At 40.0% G+C, this 18,810-nt stretch overlaps 1 protein-coding gene across 1 annotated transcript in view; it reads left to right on the top strand.

Moving 5' to 3' along the window:
* The first annotated feature begins 2,148 nt into the window (after positions 1-2,148).
* Slc13a1 (solute carrier family 13 member 1) overlaps positions 2,149-18,810 on the top strand; it is an 85,902-nt gene continuing 69,240 nt past the window's right edge. The window contains exon 1 of the mRNA XM_041675668.1: positions 2,149-2,251. Within this exon, the coding sequence (XP_041531602.1) occupies positions 2,153-2,251 (99 nt within the window). The 5' untranslated portion in view covers positions 2,149-2,152. The remainder of the gene's footprint in view (positions 2,252-18,810) is intronic.

Raw genomic sequence — 18,810 nt, 5'->3', positions numbered from 1 at the left:
TCTATACAACACAATTACTGTGTGTTAAAATAACACAACTGTAGTATGTTACAGAAGTTTAGGTTTCTCTGCTTAAAAATGAGGCAAACTAACATGGGAAACTAACTTGTCTTTTACTTGAAATTGATTAACACCAGGGCACAATTTGCATTCTCTTAAGATACATTCTTTAGAAGCTTCTAAATTCTTGACTATTCATTCCTTGGAAACTCCTGAGTGACATTTGCCACCTACTAATCCTTTGAGTTGACTGGAAATTACTTTGTCAGATCTTTTCTGTCTGTGACAGCTAGAGAACATAGCTGAGTATTAGGGGAATGGCTGTGTGGTAGGCATGAAGCAGAGGGTGGATGTTCTGTAACTATGGGCTAAAACTTCTTGTGTGGACACCCACCAAAGGCCTGTCTAGCTGCAGCTTCAGGCCTCAGAAATGAGGGTCCTGAGAACCTTCCTATGGGGAGAGACTGTCCCTGGAAGAGAGCAGAGGCACAGACAAGCACCAAATGCTCTTCTTAGCCTCTGTGCCACTGAAGCGTCACCTCTCCCAACACTGCCTAGGCCCTCATTTCTGTCAGATGACATACAAATGCCATTTCATTTTTTGATATCATTTCACAATGTCATATCCTCTGAGATGAGACAGTGAAGTTCAAATGCTCACACCAGGCGGCCTAAGATAATCAGAGCAAAAGTTTTCCTTCAAAAAAATCAAAAAAAAAAAAGGAAAAGCATGTGATAAACTAGTCAGGGCCTTCGTGGGAAAAATAAACAGCTCCTTTAATCTGTTCTTAATGTTCTTTATTATTGCTACTTTGTGGATCGTCACAATTGTATGACTATCATTATTCAGATGGCAATCACCCTTTCTTTCATCTGTGAAATTTTTTTATATAGTACACTATACTTATTCAGAATATTTTTTTTTGTTTACTTGTCTAGTTTTCCTGAATCACCCTCTGTGTGATTTGGCTGGAAATATATCATTTTAGAGGGGAAATTTTCTTACTTACATTATTAATACAGGGATTGTTATTGAAAATAATTTTTTTCCTTGACAGAAAAATAAAACAGAGTCAACACCACTATGGAATTAGAAGTCTGATCTAAATAATAACCATACGTTATATAAGAGTGAAGTCTGTGTCAAGAGAAAGCCACTATAAAGTACAGGAGTTCTGGGTAAGCATTTTGCTGATATCTGGGGCACAGTGCAGAGTTGCTTAGTTGAATCTTAGTGGCTAATCAATTTACAATTTAAAGCACACCAGACAATCCCTAGCCATCTCCTCTAGTCTATGTTGTAACAGTTTTCGTCATGCACACATGGAGGCCCTCGCACACATACACACAGGCACACACATATCTTGAAGGACCCCAGTGAATTATCTCTTTACAGCTCCCTTGGCAAGTATGTAGCTAGTATTAGGGCAATAATATCAATTCAAACCCGTAACTGTCTTAAATGCGAGGGTCTCTACAAGGTTTATTTTTGTTTCTTACCAAAAAGTGGTATTAGGATCTCTAAGAGACATGGATTATCTTGTGTTCAAAGTGAAAGGAAAAATTGTTATCACTGTTTTAGAAGGCTGACTGGGTACATGACCTGGTAAGCCCCAGAAAACCTTGTCAACACCTAACACCCTTTCTTTTACTCACTCCCCAATGCTGAAATCCCTGCTGTTGGAGTTGCTGTTTCACCTTAGACACGAGTACACTTTCTTAGGCAGGGCTCTGGAGGGATACTGAAGGGATCACAAGCGGGACAGCTCCAGCTAGGAGAAGCCAGGAGTCATCCAAAGAGGCAGCGGGGGTTGAGAGTGGACACTCTTGGTTAACGTTATGATTTTACCTTCCCCTGGTCGCTCCAGGCTACAGTCCAGTTACTTTGCGCTAAGAAAGAGAAAAGGAACTAGTCTTACCTTTTACAAATCACATAAGCAAATGGTCTTTGAGTCCTCAAGCATTCTTGGGCTTATCTCTCTGTTTTAATTGTGATAGTAAAGCAATAAAAATGAGTTTTAATTTTAACTAACGCTACTCGGTCTGAGGCAGTAAGTAAAGATGATCAGGTAGAAAATTATTAATCCAAGCTGGTTATTTAACATCTGCCTGAGGGTGAAGCGGACACTGCTGAAGGTACCTGCTCAGGACAATGAAACCCCTCAGTTATGTGTTGGTCTATCGCCGCTTTCTCCTTGTGATTCTCTGTGTTCTCCTTCTATTGCCACTCCCTCTCGTTGTCCGCACCAAGGTAAGTAAGCCTAGAGCTCAGACTGGCACATTTATTGAGCTACTTAGGTTGTCCTTCAATATTGATGACAATCTGGTTAAAAGCTGAACGGACAGTAATAGTTTATGTTTCGCTATGTATTACATTTTGTCTATTTTCTTTGTTTAATAGTTAATCTTATTTGCTTCTTGGCATTGTTAACTGGAATAATTAAGTATAGCAATCAACAAGAATTGTTTTCCACTTGTCAACTAGATGAAAGGAAGAACAGCTGATCTTTCAAGTTATCAACCAATGAGGAGCATCGTGGATAACAGTCCCTTCCCCTGAGAATAGGCAATCATAAATCTCTGTATAAAAGACTATCAGGGATGTCTATTCTTGTGACACTGTGACATGACGCTCTTGTCATCTGCAAATGGGCTGTGTTGTATTCATAGTTATTCTAGGATACAGGAGGCCTGTGGGCTGTCGGTTAGACAGCCCTGGGCAGAACAATTGGCAGCACAGGGTCTAGAGTCAGCCGCAAAACTTCCCAGAAATTTAATTTCCTCCTAGAATAGAGACATCAAAAATGTGAAGTTGTTTTCCAGGTTAATCAGAAAATGTAATAAATCATCTTACCGTGCTTTGATATTTCAGATTTTAGTGTACTTACGTCGGTGTGTTTATGAATATCTTTTGGCTTGCTTTTGAAAAGAACCAGTCTATTAAATCCAGAATATTAAACTCAGTGAATTTCCCATGTTTTGGTGACGTGATCTGAACTAGCAAACAGTGAGCGGAGCGCCTTCTCTGTGCCAGGCACAAGTGCGGTTTGGTGGTAGGAGAACAGGTGCTCAAGAGAGGCTCTCTGCTTGAGATGCCGTATTTAGCGCTTGCAAGCTGTGTGACCTGAACCACTTACATAACCTCCCTGTGCTTCTGTTTGCTCCTAAGAGTGGGATCAAAGCAGGCTTGTTGTGAGGATGAAATGAACAGGAAGCAAGGGCCTCCCAGTCTCCCTTCCTGTGTGGCCTGGACAGCTAGCGCGATTCTTACCTCCTCGGAGTGGAAGAGAGCCTGCCTTCCCGATGCTCTTTTCTCATGAGTGCTGTTGAATTAATAAAACGGAATAAGTAACTGTTACACAATAAACACTCCAGCTCCTCTCACAAGTCTTAGCCCCCGACCAAGAAATCTCTAAAGAAGTTTATACGCAGTAATAGAGTGTTTTATATTTAGCGGAGGCCCTCTCGATCTGCAAAGTCAGCAGAGGAAGGGTTTTTTTGCTCTATAGGTGTGGGTGGGCCTCTGCGAGGCAAGATCTTTTCATTGCGGCTCCCAACACTTGATTTCCACCCCTGAGAATAGGCAGCTGTGTGACCCCAGTGGACAAACCAGACAACAGAATTGACTCATACATACAGGGCTCTAATTTAGCTCCTCCCCATCACGTCTGCAAGTCTGTCATTCTATCTAGTGTGAATAATAACCTCTACTAAGCCCCCTGGTCTTAGGAATTTCCCGATGTGTCAGAGTCTTCTCATGGGCACATTTTGATTCACACAGGGTGCTTGCCATACTTGAACATTTCTGCCTTAGTCTCAACATCGGGTCTTACTTATTGCAGAGAACACAGGAAATTAAACTAAAGTCAATTTCGTGCCATGGCCGCACATCTTCTGTGCCGCTCCTCTGACGTACAGATGAATCTCACTCTAATTACCAACCGTAATTTTAGGGAAAATAAATATGAGCCCACAGAGAAAAGAAAACAAATCCATAAATTAAAAGCAATAGTGTGAATTCATGGTTCACTAACTGGAAAGTACATTATTGCTGAGAAATGTACTCATTGATTTTTCTTTTCCAAACATGGAATGATAAGAGTATATTACATCTATGCATTAGTCCAAGTACCCTGTGTGCCAAGCGAGGAGCCCCAAACACGCTGTCCTTGTGGGTGTGTTCCTGTGTTTCCTTCTCATCAGCTCATTTGTTAAAATTCATTTAAGGTTAATGGGAAATTTTTTCCTCACACAAAAACAGAATTTCATTTTTTGACTATTTTGGATAGATATTTTATTATTAACCGACTTCTACCTAAACGTAAAAGAGCATTATTTTAACTCTTGAAATGAAAGCAGGCAAGAGGTATGAGACTTGACAGAGGCTTCCACTGACAAGGATGTGAATTGATTTACTGGTAACATTTTTGTTACTGAAGTAAGGGAGCCTGCATTTGGAGAGACACGGCAGTAAGGTAACAGAAAAATTCAAGCAAAACAAAGCCCACATTTACCTTTAAAAACACAGTGGATCGCTGTGACATAGAACCAAGAAGCAATGAATGTTGGCTGATATTTTATTTTTTTAAATTTATTTATTTATTAAGGATTTCTGCCTCCTCCCCGCCACCACCTCCCATTTCCCTCCCCCTCTCCCGATCAAGTCCCCCTCCCTCATCAGCTCGAAGAGCAATCAGGGTTCCCTGACCTGTGGAAAGCCCAAGGACCGCCGACCTCCATCCAGGGCTAGTTAGGTGAGCATCCAAACTGCCCAGGCTCCCCAAAGCCAGTACGTGCAGTAGGATCAAAAACCCACTGCCATTGTTCTTGCCTTCTCAGTAGTCCTCATTTTCCGCTATGTTCAGCTAGCTTGAGCTTATAATTCACGTTCCTAGAGAAGTTAAATAAGAAGGTGAATCCAAAGACAAACATATAGGCATCCTCCTGAATATTAACCTTCATCAGGCGATGAAAAGAGACAGAGACAGAGACCCACATTGGAACAGCGGACAGAAATCTCAAGGTCCAAATCAGGAGCAGAAGGAGAGAGAGCACGAGCAAGGAACTCAGGACCGTGAGGGGTGCACCTACACACTCAGACAATGGGGATGTTTTATCGGGAACTCACCAAGGCCAGCTGGCCTGGGTCTGAAAAAGCCTGGGATAAAACCGGACTAGTTGACTGATATTTTAATTCTTCTACTTGTTACTAGTGCTTTTAGGCACTGGCCTTGCTTCCTATCTTGACTCCATCTACGGTAGAGCAAGTGTCAACAACAAAGGGACCCTCAGAGAATTTTTAAGCAACCTTAAGAGGGAAGGAGAATGGACATCTCTGCAGAGCATTCCTCCGGTCCAGGCATTCTGCCAAATGCTTTGCTCAAATCATTATAGTTAACCTTCTAACAAACCAACAGACGAAGGCTGACATGCCAGAGCTCTCGTTTTACATCTGAAGGAATCCGTGCTCCGACGCTGAATGCAACAAAAGCCGAGGAAGCTTGTTTTGAACGTGGGTTTTTGTCAAAACTCAGAATTCAAGGTGTTAGCAGGTGTTTTGGACTCGTCCCCATTTTGTGTTTTTGAAAGTTTATTCCCTGTGGATTGTTAATCATTTATCAACAGCTCGGGCGGTTCTAAACACGATAGTGCCTCCAATAAGTCAAAGAGCAAAGGAGGCTAATCCTACCCATTTCCTTAATTAACATTATGCCCTTAGAGGATTCAGATAGAAGAATGGCATTGATTCCCAGTAGCGGGGAAAGGTCTTTTGAGAAATGAAGCAATGAACTAGGTGTGTGCCATGTCCTAATGTCCCAGAGTCCCAGCTGTATCACATGGCTACATCTGCTTGTCAGGTTATGGTGACCCTTTCCCTTCCAGGGTTCACTATGACTCATCCCATTGGGTTGGTATCTTCATGCCATCAGGTTGAGTGAGAACTTGGGCCCATGTTTTTCAATGCTTTGATTGGAAAAGTAGTTTATAAGGAAGAAGATTGTGTCTTAGACCTAAAGCTTCTGGGTATAGGCTAAACAGAAGACCAGATTTATTTTTTATCAATTGGTTATTACTTTTACTCATTCACTCAAAATTACAGAGTAAAAATAGAAAGAAAAACCAGTAAAGAGCTTGCCATGATCTGGTTCCTCGTGTTTCCAAACAACACTTGTCTGAGTCCTTTGACTGACCAGTAATTTTATTTTTTTTATTTTTTTAGTATGTCTTTTAATTTTTCCACTCAAAAATTTACACTTTCTCCCCTCGTCTCAATCCCCTCCTGCTCCCCCACTCACTCTCTTCTTTCCTCTTCCCTCCTTAAGAGAGGGCAGGGAACCCTGCCCTTTGGGAAGTCCAAGCCCCCCCCCCCCCCATCTAGGCCTAGGAAGCTGTGCATCCAAATAGACTAGGATCCCAAAAAGCCAGTACATGCAGTAGAAACAAGTCCCAGTGCCTTTATCAATGGCTTCTCAGTCAGCCCCCATTGCCAGAGACATTCATAGAGTCCGGTTTGATCACATGCTCTTTCAGTCCCGGTCCAGCTGGCCTTGGTGAGCTTCCATTAGATCAGGCACACTGAAAATAATGCTGCTATGAACATAGTTGAACAAATGCTTTTGTAGTATTATTGGGCATCTCTTGGGTATATTCCCAAGAGTGGTATTGCTGGATCCTGAGGTTGGTTGATTCCCAATTTCCTGAGAAACCACCACACTGATTTCCAAAATGGTTGCACAAGTTTGCATTCTCACCAGCAATGGATGAGTGTTCTCCTTACTCTACATCCTCTCCAGCATAAGCTATCATTGGTGTCTTTTCTTTTAGTCATTCTGACAGGTGTAAGATGGTATCTCAAAGTTGTTTTGATTTGCATTTCCCTGACTGCTAAGGAGGTTGAACATGATCTTAAGTGTCTTTTGGCCATTTGAACTTCTGTTGAGAATTCTCTGTTCAATTCAGTCTAGTTTCTTGAGTTCTTTATATATTTTGGAGATCAGATCTTTGTCTGAGGAGGGATTAGTGAAGATCTTCTCCCATTCAGTAGAATGGCTTTTTTGTCTTAATGACAGTGTCCTTTGCTTTACAGAAGCTTCTCAGTTTCAGGAGGTCCCATTTATCCAATGTTGCTCTTGTTGTCTGTGCTACTGGGGTTATAAGTAGGAAGTGGTCTCCTGTGCCCATGTGTTGCAGTCTACTTCCCACTTTCTCTTCTATCATATTCAGTGTGCTGACCAGTAATTTTAATTACAAGTGAATCTCTGCATTTCTATTGTTCCCATAATGGTGAGAAGTTCAATTCCAATACATTTCTGTAAGTGCTCCTTCAATAAATTATATCTTCTTATGAATCTGAAGCACCAGAAACATTTTTAAATTCTCACCTAAACACAAAGGTTTCTTTCCCAATTAGTAGTTACTGTTCAGTAAACAAACTTCTAATGCAACTGCTATTCGTTTGAATTAAATAGTCACAGTAAATTTTTTTCTCACTTTAGAGGAGAAATTCCCTAATTATTCCCATACAGAAGACTGTTAGTACTGACCTAGGCAGTGTGCCACAGTTTCACTTATATTCTCCATGTAACTGTATTCATTTATGACTATTTCTAGAACTTTGTTAATTTTAATCTTTTCAGTATGTGTTGTTTTATTTTCATTCTTATTTTTACAGTGTTTTAGCTTTTCTTGGTATTACTATTTATGAAACAAGCGACAACAAACAAAAAGATTAAAAGGAAGCCTGGCTAAAGACATAGCTCAATCAATGCAGTGTTTGTTATCATCCATGAAATCCTGAACTCAAGGCTCAGCACTGTGTATACAAGGTGTGGTAGTCCATACCTATAATCCCAGCCTCTGGGAAGTAGAGACAGGAGGACCAGAGGCCAAGGTTAAGATCAGTTCATTAGATGCTGTCTCTATAGATATGCAAATAGATAAACAAGCCCAGATGGTTTCAGAAGCAGTAGGAAAAACATGAGCAATCATATATTATTTTGTTAGGTGCATTTCTCTGAAGTATGCCTCACTCCATCTAGCTGATGCACTGACTAAGAACCTTTTTCACAATAAAAAAAACAGGGAAACAATCGTATGGGTACCGAGAAACATTTAGGAGGTGATGGATTGTAAAATGCTGGTCACATTTCAGTTTTCTTTTTGGGTACTTTTGTTTTAGTTTTTTTGGGGGGGGGGAGTAGGAGGAAAGGGTTTTACAGCAAGATAGAGTCAAAGGAAGAAGAGAGTGGGAGAGTCATGATACAATACTAGTCCCACCCCCACCGGTGTGGCCTCTGGGATGCTTCCCCCTCTGTCACTCTTCCATTACTGAGTATGTTGTCTTACCATCTAGATTTTCCTCTTTCTGCCCATCTTCCTCCCATTCTCCAGTTTCGTTGTACCTTCCTTGAGAGGACAATTTTCACCCTTATTTTCTTTTTTTAATTTTTATTTATTTTTATTATTATTAGTTAATTAAAAATTTCCACCTCTTCCCATCCTTCCATTTCCTTCCCACTCCCCCTATCCCCCTTCCTCTCCCTCTCCAGTCCAAAGAGCAGTTGGGTTCCCTGTCCTGTGGGAAGTCCAAGGTCCTCCCTTCTCCATCCAGGACTAGGAAGGTGAGCATCCAAACAGACTAGGCTCTCACAAAGTCATTACATGCAGTAGGATCAAAACCCAGTGCCATTGTCCTTGGCTTCTCAGTCAGCCCCCCTTGTCAGTCACGTTCAGGAAGTCCGGTTTGATGACATGCTTCATCATCCAGCTGGCCTTAGTGAGCTTCCATTAGATCAGCCCCACTGTCTCAGTCCTTTTTCCAAAAGTCTTACCTGAGTACTGACTTAAAAATATAAGCTGGATACAGCCAAGGATCTTTTTATCCTAATAACCTTCCATACCTATCTTTCACAGTCATTATGTGCAGTCCCTAGAGTACCAGTGGATATTCCTGCCCCTTTTCCTTTGCCCATGCTGCAATCTCTTCCTGGAATGCTCTTCCCCTTTGTCCTGCCCTCTTTGAGAAGACAGGCTCAGACTGGTACAGATTGAGAATCATTATGACTACACTGTTTTAATCATAACTGCATTGGCCCTGTTGTAGTGTCTTCCATATGGCAGTTCCCTTTCCTCTACAGACTGTAAATGCTCTAGGAGAACCATGCAGATTGCTAACCTGTGTCCTCTAGCCTCAAATGCAGGACTTGTCACATAGATAGTACATGACAATGTTGAGTGAGCTGATAAATTTTCTCATGTGGTAAAAGGATTTGAGATTTAAGTTATATCTAATAAGAGAAATCAGATTCACACTTTTTCCATGAGCTATAAGGTGAAAGATGTTGATGGGAGGAGAGAGCTTCTAACATGGAGAAAAAAGTAGTGAAGAGACAGATCGGCATTATGTTTTTTAATTTTTAAATTAACGTGCAATGTATTAGAAACACTATGGCATTTTCTTCTATTAAAATACACTTTGTTAGGAAACAATATTGTCATTGAATAGTGTTTCCATCAGATCTTGACAAGATTTGCTCATTTTGAATTAAGCCATTGTTTTCACATTTAAAACCACGCAAGTGTTCATTGAGATGCAGCTTCTCTGGGCCTGTAGTTGTTGCTTGCCCCAGAACCCATGATGGAGTCTTAAGGTGTCAAGAAATACAGGTCAGTTGCTTTAAGCTTCTGAGACATATGAATACTGGCCAGGGTTTAGCCTTACCTGTCTTCTTTTACTTAGATAATTTTGATAACTTTTCTAAGAGATTTTAACATGCTACCCTCAACCCATTTCCTCATCTTTAATGTGAAGAGGATTCTCTTCATAAAAAGTTTCAAGTATTTTCTATAGATTAGCTCCTATAGGTTCACCTAAAATTCTTTTGTTAAATCTCAGCTTCTGGGCATTGTTAGAAGAATCACTGGGTGATTCTGATAGTAATTCTTTGGATTGGATCCTATTGTATTGAATGCAGAATTTTAGTTATTTCCAATTCAGTGGTGTGGGGGTTGGGTGAGAAGAAAGTTATGTCTTTAGGGTGTTATCTAAGTATCGAGGGTGAATGAAAAAGGGAATTTAAAAATATTGCCTGTGTGGCATAGTGGAACATCCAATTGCAGGTCTCTGCTATCCATTTTAAGTCTAAAATGTAACAAGAGATGCTTACTATTTTTCCTTAACTCTATAGTTGAGCTCCATACTTTCCATCTTCTAAGACAGGAATCTTTTAAAGTATATTAAGCTTTTTGATTAATATGGATTGAGCTTTGAGCTACAGCCACTGCTGTGGGGCAGGTGTGTCAGAAACCATGCAAAGCTTCTTCAGGCTTCGCCAGTAAGAATGCTTTCTTTGTAGCACACAGACTCAAGATGCATGATTCCCCTCCCTTTGTAATTGCTTTGTGTTCTTTTTGGGAAACCAATTGTCATGAGTGAGACCTTGGAGGGTCTGCATTCCTCAAGCTCTGATGGAAGGAGAGGAACTCTCTTACCCACATTAAGGACCGTGCCATCAGCCAAAGTACTCCCCAGTTATCAGTATGTATCATTTAAAAAGAGAAGGAGTGAAATGGAGCCATCATTGGAAAGAGAACCAAAGTGAAATTTTTAAGCCTAGTAGCCACACTTCCCAAGATAACAGGACAGAACTTTGTGAGAGGGGAAAAATGCAAATTGCAATGTCATCCCTCCATTTGCCTTGGCTGCTCTTAGCTGCAGTGAATGAGACGAAACAGGGCTAAGATGCACTTAAATTGGGACTGAGAACATGGGAGAACATCAGCTGTGGGGACCTCACTTCTGCACATAAATATTTTGGTCATAATTCTTTTGCTTAGAGAGATGAGAACTCTGGGGGAAAACGGAAAGACATAATCTCAGCTTGGGGAGAGTCACAGTCTCTGGGGCCAAGCTAGAAGAAGAGAGGGAAAAAAAGAGGGACAAGGTAAAGTGACAGCGATTCCTATGTGAAGGGACCTTGTAGGAGAATGGAAAACAACTGTTTTGCATAAGCATCAAAATAAATCATTAAGCATAATAGTAGAATGACCATAGAGGACCCATGTTCAAGAGTTTCCACCAATATTACTAGAGTCAGATCTAGGTCAACACCAGAAAACTAAGGGAGGAAGAGATACTGTCAAACCCATGAAAGACAAGGAGAGTAAGACTGACCATTGCTTCTAGTCCACAGGAAGCAGGCACTACCAGTTCTCCAGGCCAGGAAGAACCACACATCAGCTCCCTTATTTGGTCAAACATCCCATTTGGGTCATACTTAGCAGAATTAGTACTCTCAGATGACAGGAACTTGTCTAAGGACTAAAGTGAAATTCCTGTGGTGGGAATATAAATATAGAAAGAGAAGGCACAGAAATAAAGCAATTATAAAGTTGTTTTTTGTATGTATGACTTTAGGGCTGACCACTTGATACTGGAAACCAATTTGAGGGTTCTTCCACAGGGAAGACTATTCCTTCTGTTTTCTGCATTCCTTAGTTGCCTACAAATCTTTGTCTAGGGTTGAAGCACCATGATCTTTCCCACTTCTCATGTAAACATGTCTATTGTCATCATGCTTGTTCAGATCTTGATTAGACAGCCATGTTGATGAGACTTCATGGATGTAGCTTTTTTGACTTTTCTATGAGACAAAAATGTCATAACAAACTTCCTGTTTCTCTGAATCTTACCATCTTTCCACCTATTCTGCTATGATCCACAAGCCTTACGTGCAGGAACTGTACTGTAGATGGATTGCAGGTAGTATTGATATATTTAGGAATATATCAATATGTTTATAAATGCAACAAAAATTAAAGAAATAGAGGCCATTATGTTGAGTGATAACAAAGTATTATGAAGGAAGTGTGTTGAGAGGATTGGAGGGAATAATGGGAAGGAGAAAAAGACTGCAATTATATTTTAATTAAAAATATTAAAAGTACATAAATAAATAGAATAATTCCCACTAGAATACATTTGAAAAGCTCAAAAATGAATGCATTACAATAAAGAAGACTGCAGAAATCAATATACAGGTGACCACATCCTAACTGCAAGAAAAGTAATTAAGAATTCAGCAAGAGAATACATATACGAAGACAGATATTTTTTTTTAAATAGAAATACAAAGCATGGGACATCAAGTTAAGGTAGGATCAATCTCCTCCCTTTGGATTAAGGTGGGGCAAGAAAATCCAGTATGAGGAATAGGCTCACAAAAGCTAACCAAAGCATTAGAGACAGATCCTGCTCCCACTGCTAGGAGTTCCACAAGTAGACCAAGCTACACAACTGATGCACATATGTAGAGAGTCTAGGCTGATAACATGCAGGCTCCTTGGCTGTTGCTCAGTTCAGGCAACTTATCCATTATTGCTAGAAGTCTTAGCTAGGGTCATCTTTGTAGATTTTTAGAAATTTCCCTTGTATCAGGTTTCTAGCTAACCCCAACTTGATATGCCACGTTGTTTTTTTTTTTTTAACACCCATGGGAGGCCTTGCCCCTTTCTTAACAGCAAAAGAGGAGGAATGAACTAGAGATCGGTGAGGGAGGGAATGGAAGGAGAAGACAGAGGGCAAACTACCGTTGGAATGTAAAATAATTGGCTAAATTTAATAAAAAAGTTAGTTGTAGGAAAAACCAACCTACCAAAATTAAACCTATTTCATGAAAAAAAAAAACTTTCCAGGTCTTTTCATTTAATATTTCAGACTACATTTAACTGTAAGCAACTGATAGGAACTATGAAGAATGAAAGCAAAAAAAAAAAAAAAGAGAATGCATGTGCTACAAATGTAAAAATAAAATCGAAGTGTCAGTAAGAATGTATGACTGTTAAAAATCCTAGGTAGGTATGAGAGACATGAGTAAAGGTAGTCCTAGAAATTGAAAACAACAAAAACAAATAAAAAAAATCATGAGGGGTTATTGGGGGTTTTGAGTTGTCCTAGGTAACCAATTTCCCCAGGGAAATGTCTGTGCTTTGGTTGAATTCAGTTCTCATCAATGATGAATCTTACATAACAACCATTGCAAGCAATTTACTGTGACAACATCACACACAGTAAGATGAATAGCAAGAGCATGACAATGTCATGGTTCAGGTTTAGCCAGGAGGTGCACTGATTAGGAAGACTATTTTTTCTTATGCCTAAAGATGCTGGGGTACTTTGGCAGGTGTTTCTTTTATAAAGGGAACTTATGACATTCTTAGGGTGAGTTTGTTTTCTAATCTGTGCTGTGTCTGCCTTATGGCCCGAAAATCCCTTTGCCCCTTTACAGAAAGATTGGTAGCAAAATATGAGGTAACAACAGCCCTACAAGACATTTGAATTGGCCTCATGTCCATCATTAATTTTAGATTTCTTCAAGATATACTACATTCTACATTCTGACTTTAAGTCATATTCCAGTCTGCCAGCACTTGAAAACATACCCCAGTGGTCTGTCAAATATTAAGGAATAGATATTGGAGAGTGAGGACAACTTCCTCCAAGGATATTGGAGAGTGTTAAATGTCCTGAAGATCAATCAAGAGAACAAATCAAGGGACAGACAGGCTTCTTGGGTTAGGCACCTTTGCTCTAGGTTTCTTAAGTATTTGACAAGAATCATCTACCCACCAACAACAGGAGGAAAATCTCAAGGAACAAAATCCTTCCAGAATGTCAAAGGAGAGCTAAGAATAATAGTATTATCTAAAACTATGACCCCCAACAGTCAGTAAAAGGGCAATGAGGACCTCAAAAGCTTTGAATGTCAACCGTAGCAGGTAGGGCATTTACTTTAGTATGGTTATTTTGGCCTCCAAGAGTTATCTTTTTGTGATGTAAGAAACATCTACTTATGTCACATATTAAGGTCTCCCTAATGGTCACCACAATTGCTCCACCAGACTTCTATCAAGAGGAAGTAAAAGAGAAAGGGCCTGGAACACTGGCTACAGACAGGGGAGGGAATTCAAGAAGGGGCAGGGTGACTCTGGGTTGGCTAAATAGGAATTTCTAGAAACAGGCCATTATGATCATTCATTTGGCTAGCCCAAATGTTGAGCTCTGGGTCCACTAAGAGGATGCTCAGGAAGTTATAGAGGAAGTTCCAATCTGAATTTGAGCATCCTCTAGGCCAGGGTATCATAATCTAGTGCTAGCAAGAGAGGAGTGGGTACCATGCACAGAACAATTTGGTGGGGGCTAAACTACATAACTGTCAGGGAGAGCAAAGCGGGTACATTATTTTGATGTGTAGTCAGAGGGCACGAGAGTTAAGCTCAGCTGTGGATACAAAACAGGCACCTGTGGTGAGGGAAGATGGTTAACAGGCAATAAGCAATTGTGTGGGATGAGACATGGATTGAGTGTGACTTTCTGGGGCTCATATGTTGAAAGGTTGGCCCCAATGTGAGGACACTGAGAAGTGAAATCACTTTTAAGAAGTGGAGACTGGTACTTGGGAATAACAAGGGTAAAGTCATCTTGAAGGACTATTAATTCTGTGGACCCTTAGTACCCATGAGAGTAAGTTATAGGAAAGGGCCAGTCTGGGTTCTCCTTAACCTCTGGTTTATATGAACTTCCCCCATTGTGGTACCAAGCATCAAAGGATAATCACAGTCTTCTAAAGTAGACCACCAGTCTTGGGTATTCCATTATAACAGTGGAAAACAGAACATCACATGGGGAGTGGACCACTGGGAGAAGTACATGAAGACCTAGCAGGAAACTATGATTCTAATTCTTATTTTTTAGGTAAAGTTCAGCCTATTACAGCAAGTTTGAGAAAAATAAAGTTTTACCAATATAGGTCAGAAACCTTACTGAAAAACCATAGAAATTAAGAAGAATGATAATATTGTAAGAAACAACTTGGAAAAGCAGCAATAAGGCAGGGAGTTGGGATTTTTTACATTGTCTTTCTACAACAATACTATAAATTAGTATAACCATCTTTCTAGAAAATAGAAGTACCTAATAAAGTTTAAATGAGCTTTTCCACCTGGAAATTTTGCTACTTGCTTTCTGTTCTAGGGTTGAAAATCTTTTTCCTATAGCCATATGGAGCTTAGGTAGAAAGATGTTCACAGCCATATAGTATTGAAAAATTAGGGAGAGTTAGAAAGCTGTATGCCCAAATGCTAATATATTCTTTAACAGGAAAATTTGATCTACTTAAAATGAATTTGACAATAGTTACACTATGCTAGCATATATGCCTTTCCAATATAAATGCTGAATGAAGTCACAAAATGATACACAGATAAAGCATTATCTAATTTTAAAAGTGCATGTTGGGGCTGGGGAGATGGTACTGTATGTGTAATGTTCACTACACAAGTGTGGGTCTCTGTGTTTGGGCCTCCAGCACTCATGAGAAAGCCAGGTGTGGTGGTGTGTTTCTGTAATCCCTGTGCTGGGAGGTAGAGACGGGAGGATGCCATGGCTCACTGGTCAGCCAGGTTAGCCAAAATGTCGAGCTCTGGGTTCACTAAGAGACTGTCAAGAAAGAAGGAAGAGAAGTAGTTAAGAAAGGCATTCTAACATGAACCTTTGACCCTACACCTGTCTGCACTGGCAGGTGTACTCATACATGAATCAGCACAAATGCAGACACCACACACAAAGAAAAGAGAGTTATTAAAATGTTAACAGTCTTGCGGGGTAGTGATGCATGCCTTTAATACCAGCACTTGGGATACAGAGGCACGGGATCTGTGTGAGCTCAATGTTGGTCTGGTCTACAAAGAAAGTTCCAGGACAGCCAGAGCTGTTACACAAGGAAACCCTGTCTTTGAAAATCAAAGAAGATGAAGAGGAGGAGGAGCAGAAGGAAATATTAATGATCTCTATATAGCAAAAATCACACAAACACTGATGGAAAGTGACAAACCTCATGCCAGACAGGGTCAAATCTGGGGGATAAGTACAGGGAAGAATACAGAGGAGCGACACTGACTAGTTTTTCGCAGAAATGTTTTACATTAAAAAAAAATTAAGTTAATGTGACCAAGTCCATACTTGTTCACTATGATAAACAACCATATCTGTTAGGTAATTTTTTTAACTGTCCTAAATATTTTAGAAATTTGAAGGCTCTTTGAAAACAGATTGCTCCAAAGCTTTAGCACCTTGATGTTTTTATTGTAAAGGAACAGTGTCTTCCCAGAACACTTCCATCACCCTTAGTGGGAGCGAACCTTCCTGCGGTAGGAAAAGGTGGAGGCAGACAAGAGTGGGCAGGGGAGGTGCACAGGCAAGCATCCTAGGCTACCGGACAGGGCATCATCTCTGTGTGACCTAACGGAATGTCTGATGAGTATATAATAAATAGTCTCCTCTCCCTGAATGAGTGTCTTATTTTCTGAGATAAATAATATATATTTTTAGGGAAAATAGGGTATCTAGAGACTTTTGAACAACTAAGTGGCATTTTTAGTCCTGAGGAAATTCATGAATATTTTTTATCTTCCTTTTTCTTCCTCCCCTTCTTCTTTTCTTGCCTGTTCCACCTTCATTTTGCTCACTTCACATATGGCATTTCGAAAAAGGTACCATGGATCTTGAAAACATTTTGCAATGTCTGTGATAGTCATAATTCCAAGACCAATAGGTCTTTTCTTCCTGTGTTTTCTGTCATAATACATAAACAAGATAAAAATAGCACTACTCTGACTTCTGTCTCTCTGATCAAGAATTTATAATACTAAATGACTTGTCTAACTCTGGAACAAAATTTGAATTAAAATGTATGCTTGCCATGATTGCAGTTTATATAACAACACCAAAAGTATTGCAAGCATCTACTAGACTTCGAAGGGTGGGCTTGAGGTTGGTAAAATAATTCCCTCACTCTACCTGGACAAGGGTGACTCTGTGTGTTCCCTCCTTGTCTAGAATTTCAGTTTCATTCAGGCATGGAAAATTCCTACAAATTTTTGCAAATTATCTAACAGAGACAACAGAAACATTGCATAATTATATGTGAATTAATCATATGGAAAAACTGATGTTCAAATGTTGTTGGGGAAACACCATGAAGGGGATATGATTTTGACTGCACATTGCAGGATTGTCAGGCTTTCCAAATAGCTTATAAATCCAGGGATTTTACCTGGCAGTAGGATATTCCCTGCAAGCAAGATTCTGGAGCAAGTGGTAAATATAAAAAGAAAAGACTGAGTGATCATATACCCAATAGCTTTTCAATCTTTACCCTAAACAACATCAATAAAAATCACTTGGTTACTTTGAAAATTCTGGTCTTGTTTCAGTATATTCAGGAACAGGCAAACATCCTACAATTTCTTGCAAGTTCCCAGGTGATCCATGATTCAATGATCCAACAATCCATTATCCAACATTGCTGGTCCATGGATTATATGGGATATAAGCAGAGAAAGACGATGAGTAAATACAAAAACTCAGGAATAAGGACACAAGCAGGAAAGTCAGAAGAGGAGGGAATGGTTTGCAATTAGACATTGACGTAAATGCTAACTTAGCAGGTGAGCAGGGCATGGGGAGAAGCTATGTAAAGGGAGAAAGCAGGTGGCATTCTCTAAGGGATAAATTCTCTTTGTTTCTGGAGAACTATGTCACAACACGATACTAATGTTACCCAGTCTCTCATTTTTTAAAAACATAAATTCATTGTATTTTAACATAGAATCTACTGATTTATAACTCTTGAGTCTAACTTTTACATATACACAAATTTTCACATACATAAATAGTCAAGTATTGTGAGTCTAACAATCTGAATTTGCCTGTTAGAATTTCAACTATTTCAGATCTTTAAATAAGGTAAAGAGTCCTGAATCTGAACAGAAGTGGGTATTAAAAAGCCCCCTGGGAGGCCCTGTGGCTTACTGGGAGACAACCTGGGAAACAGAAATGCTGTGAGTTAAGAGTCTGATGCAAAGTGAGAGGCAGAGATCAGAGCCATGCATCACGAGGGTCTCAAAAGGAGACTGTCCGTTTTGAGACAGTCTTTCTGTGTAGACCAGACAAGTTTCAGTCTCGGGTAGTCTTCCTTAGTTTCCCAAAAACTGGGACTAAGGGTCTGTGCAACCATGTCTGGCTCAACAAGCGTCTTTGCAGATAAAGAATTAATGTCAAGCTGGGCGGTGGTGGCGCACGCCTTTAATCCCAGCACTCGGGAGGCAGAGGCAGGCGGATCTCTGTGAGTTCGAGACCAGCCTGGTCTACAGAGCTAGTTCCAGGACAGGCTCCAAAGCCACAGAGAAACCCTGTCTCGAAAAACTAAAAAAAAAAAAAAAAAAAAAAAAAAAAAGAATTAATGTCAAGAAGTATGGGGATAAGTCTGGTTGTAGAGGAAAGATGATTGAATACAAGTTGAAATTTTTGAATTATTATAAAAAAAAACAACTAAAAGGTGCTTACTTGATGAAGTCACAGTTGCATTAGTTAAAATACGAAAATCTCTCAGGAAATGTAACCATTCAGAAAGTGAAATTTTGCTGGTTGTTCTGTTACCAAAGCTGTCCCATCTGAGCAGATTAGGACTGTTAGGGAAAAATTTCAAGCCCACCGTAGAAGTTAGAGGTGGTGACCAGAACTCACCAGTCTCATTTGGCTTTTTCTTTTATTTTTCTGGTGTAGAGTGCTATATGTAGTTGCTGTAGAGTGTTTTCGGGGTGTATGGGCCTTTAATCTTAGCTTTATGAAAGAGAATGAGGAAATCAAGCTGCCTTCTTAGAAGATGGTCTGGTCTTGGAACAAGCTTGTCTCTAATGGACTCGGGTGGAGGCAGAGGGGCAGAACTGAGGCTTAGTGTAAGAACAGTAAAC

This window comes from Microtus oregoni, unplaced genomic scaffold, assembly GCF_018167655.1.
Source record: "Microtus oregoni isolate MIOR12 unplaced genomic scaffold, Mior012 000026F_ref0000081, whole genome shotgun sequence".
Taxonomy (NCBI): Eukaryota; Metazoa; Chordata; class Mammalia; order Rodentia; family Cricetidae; genus Microtus; species Microtus oregoni.
This window is presented reverse-complemented; position numbering and strand designations above follow the sequence as displayed.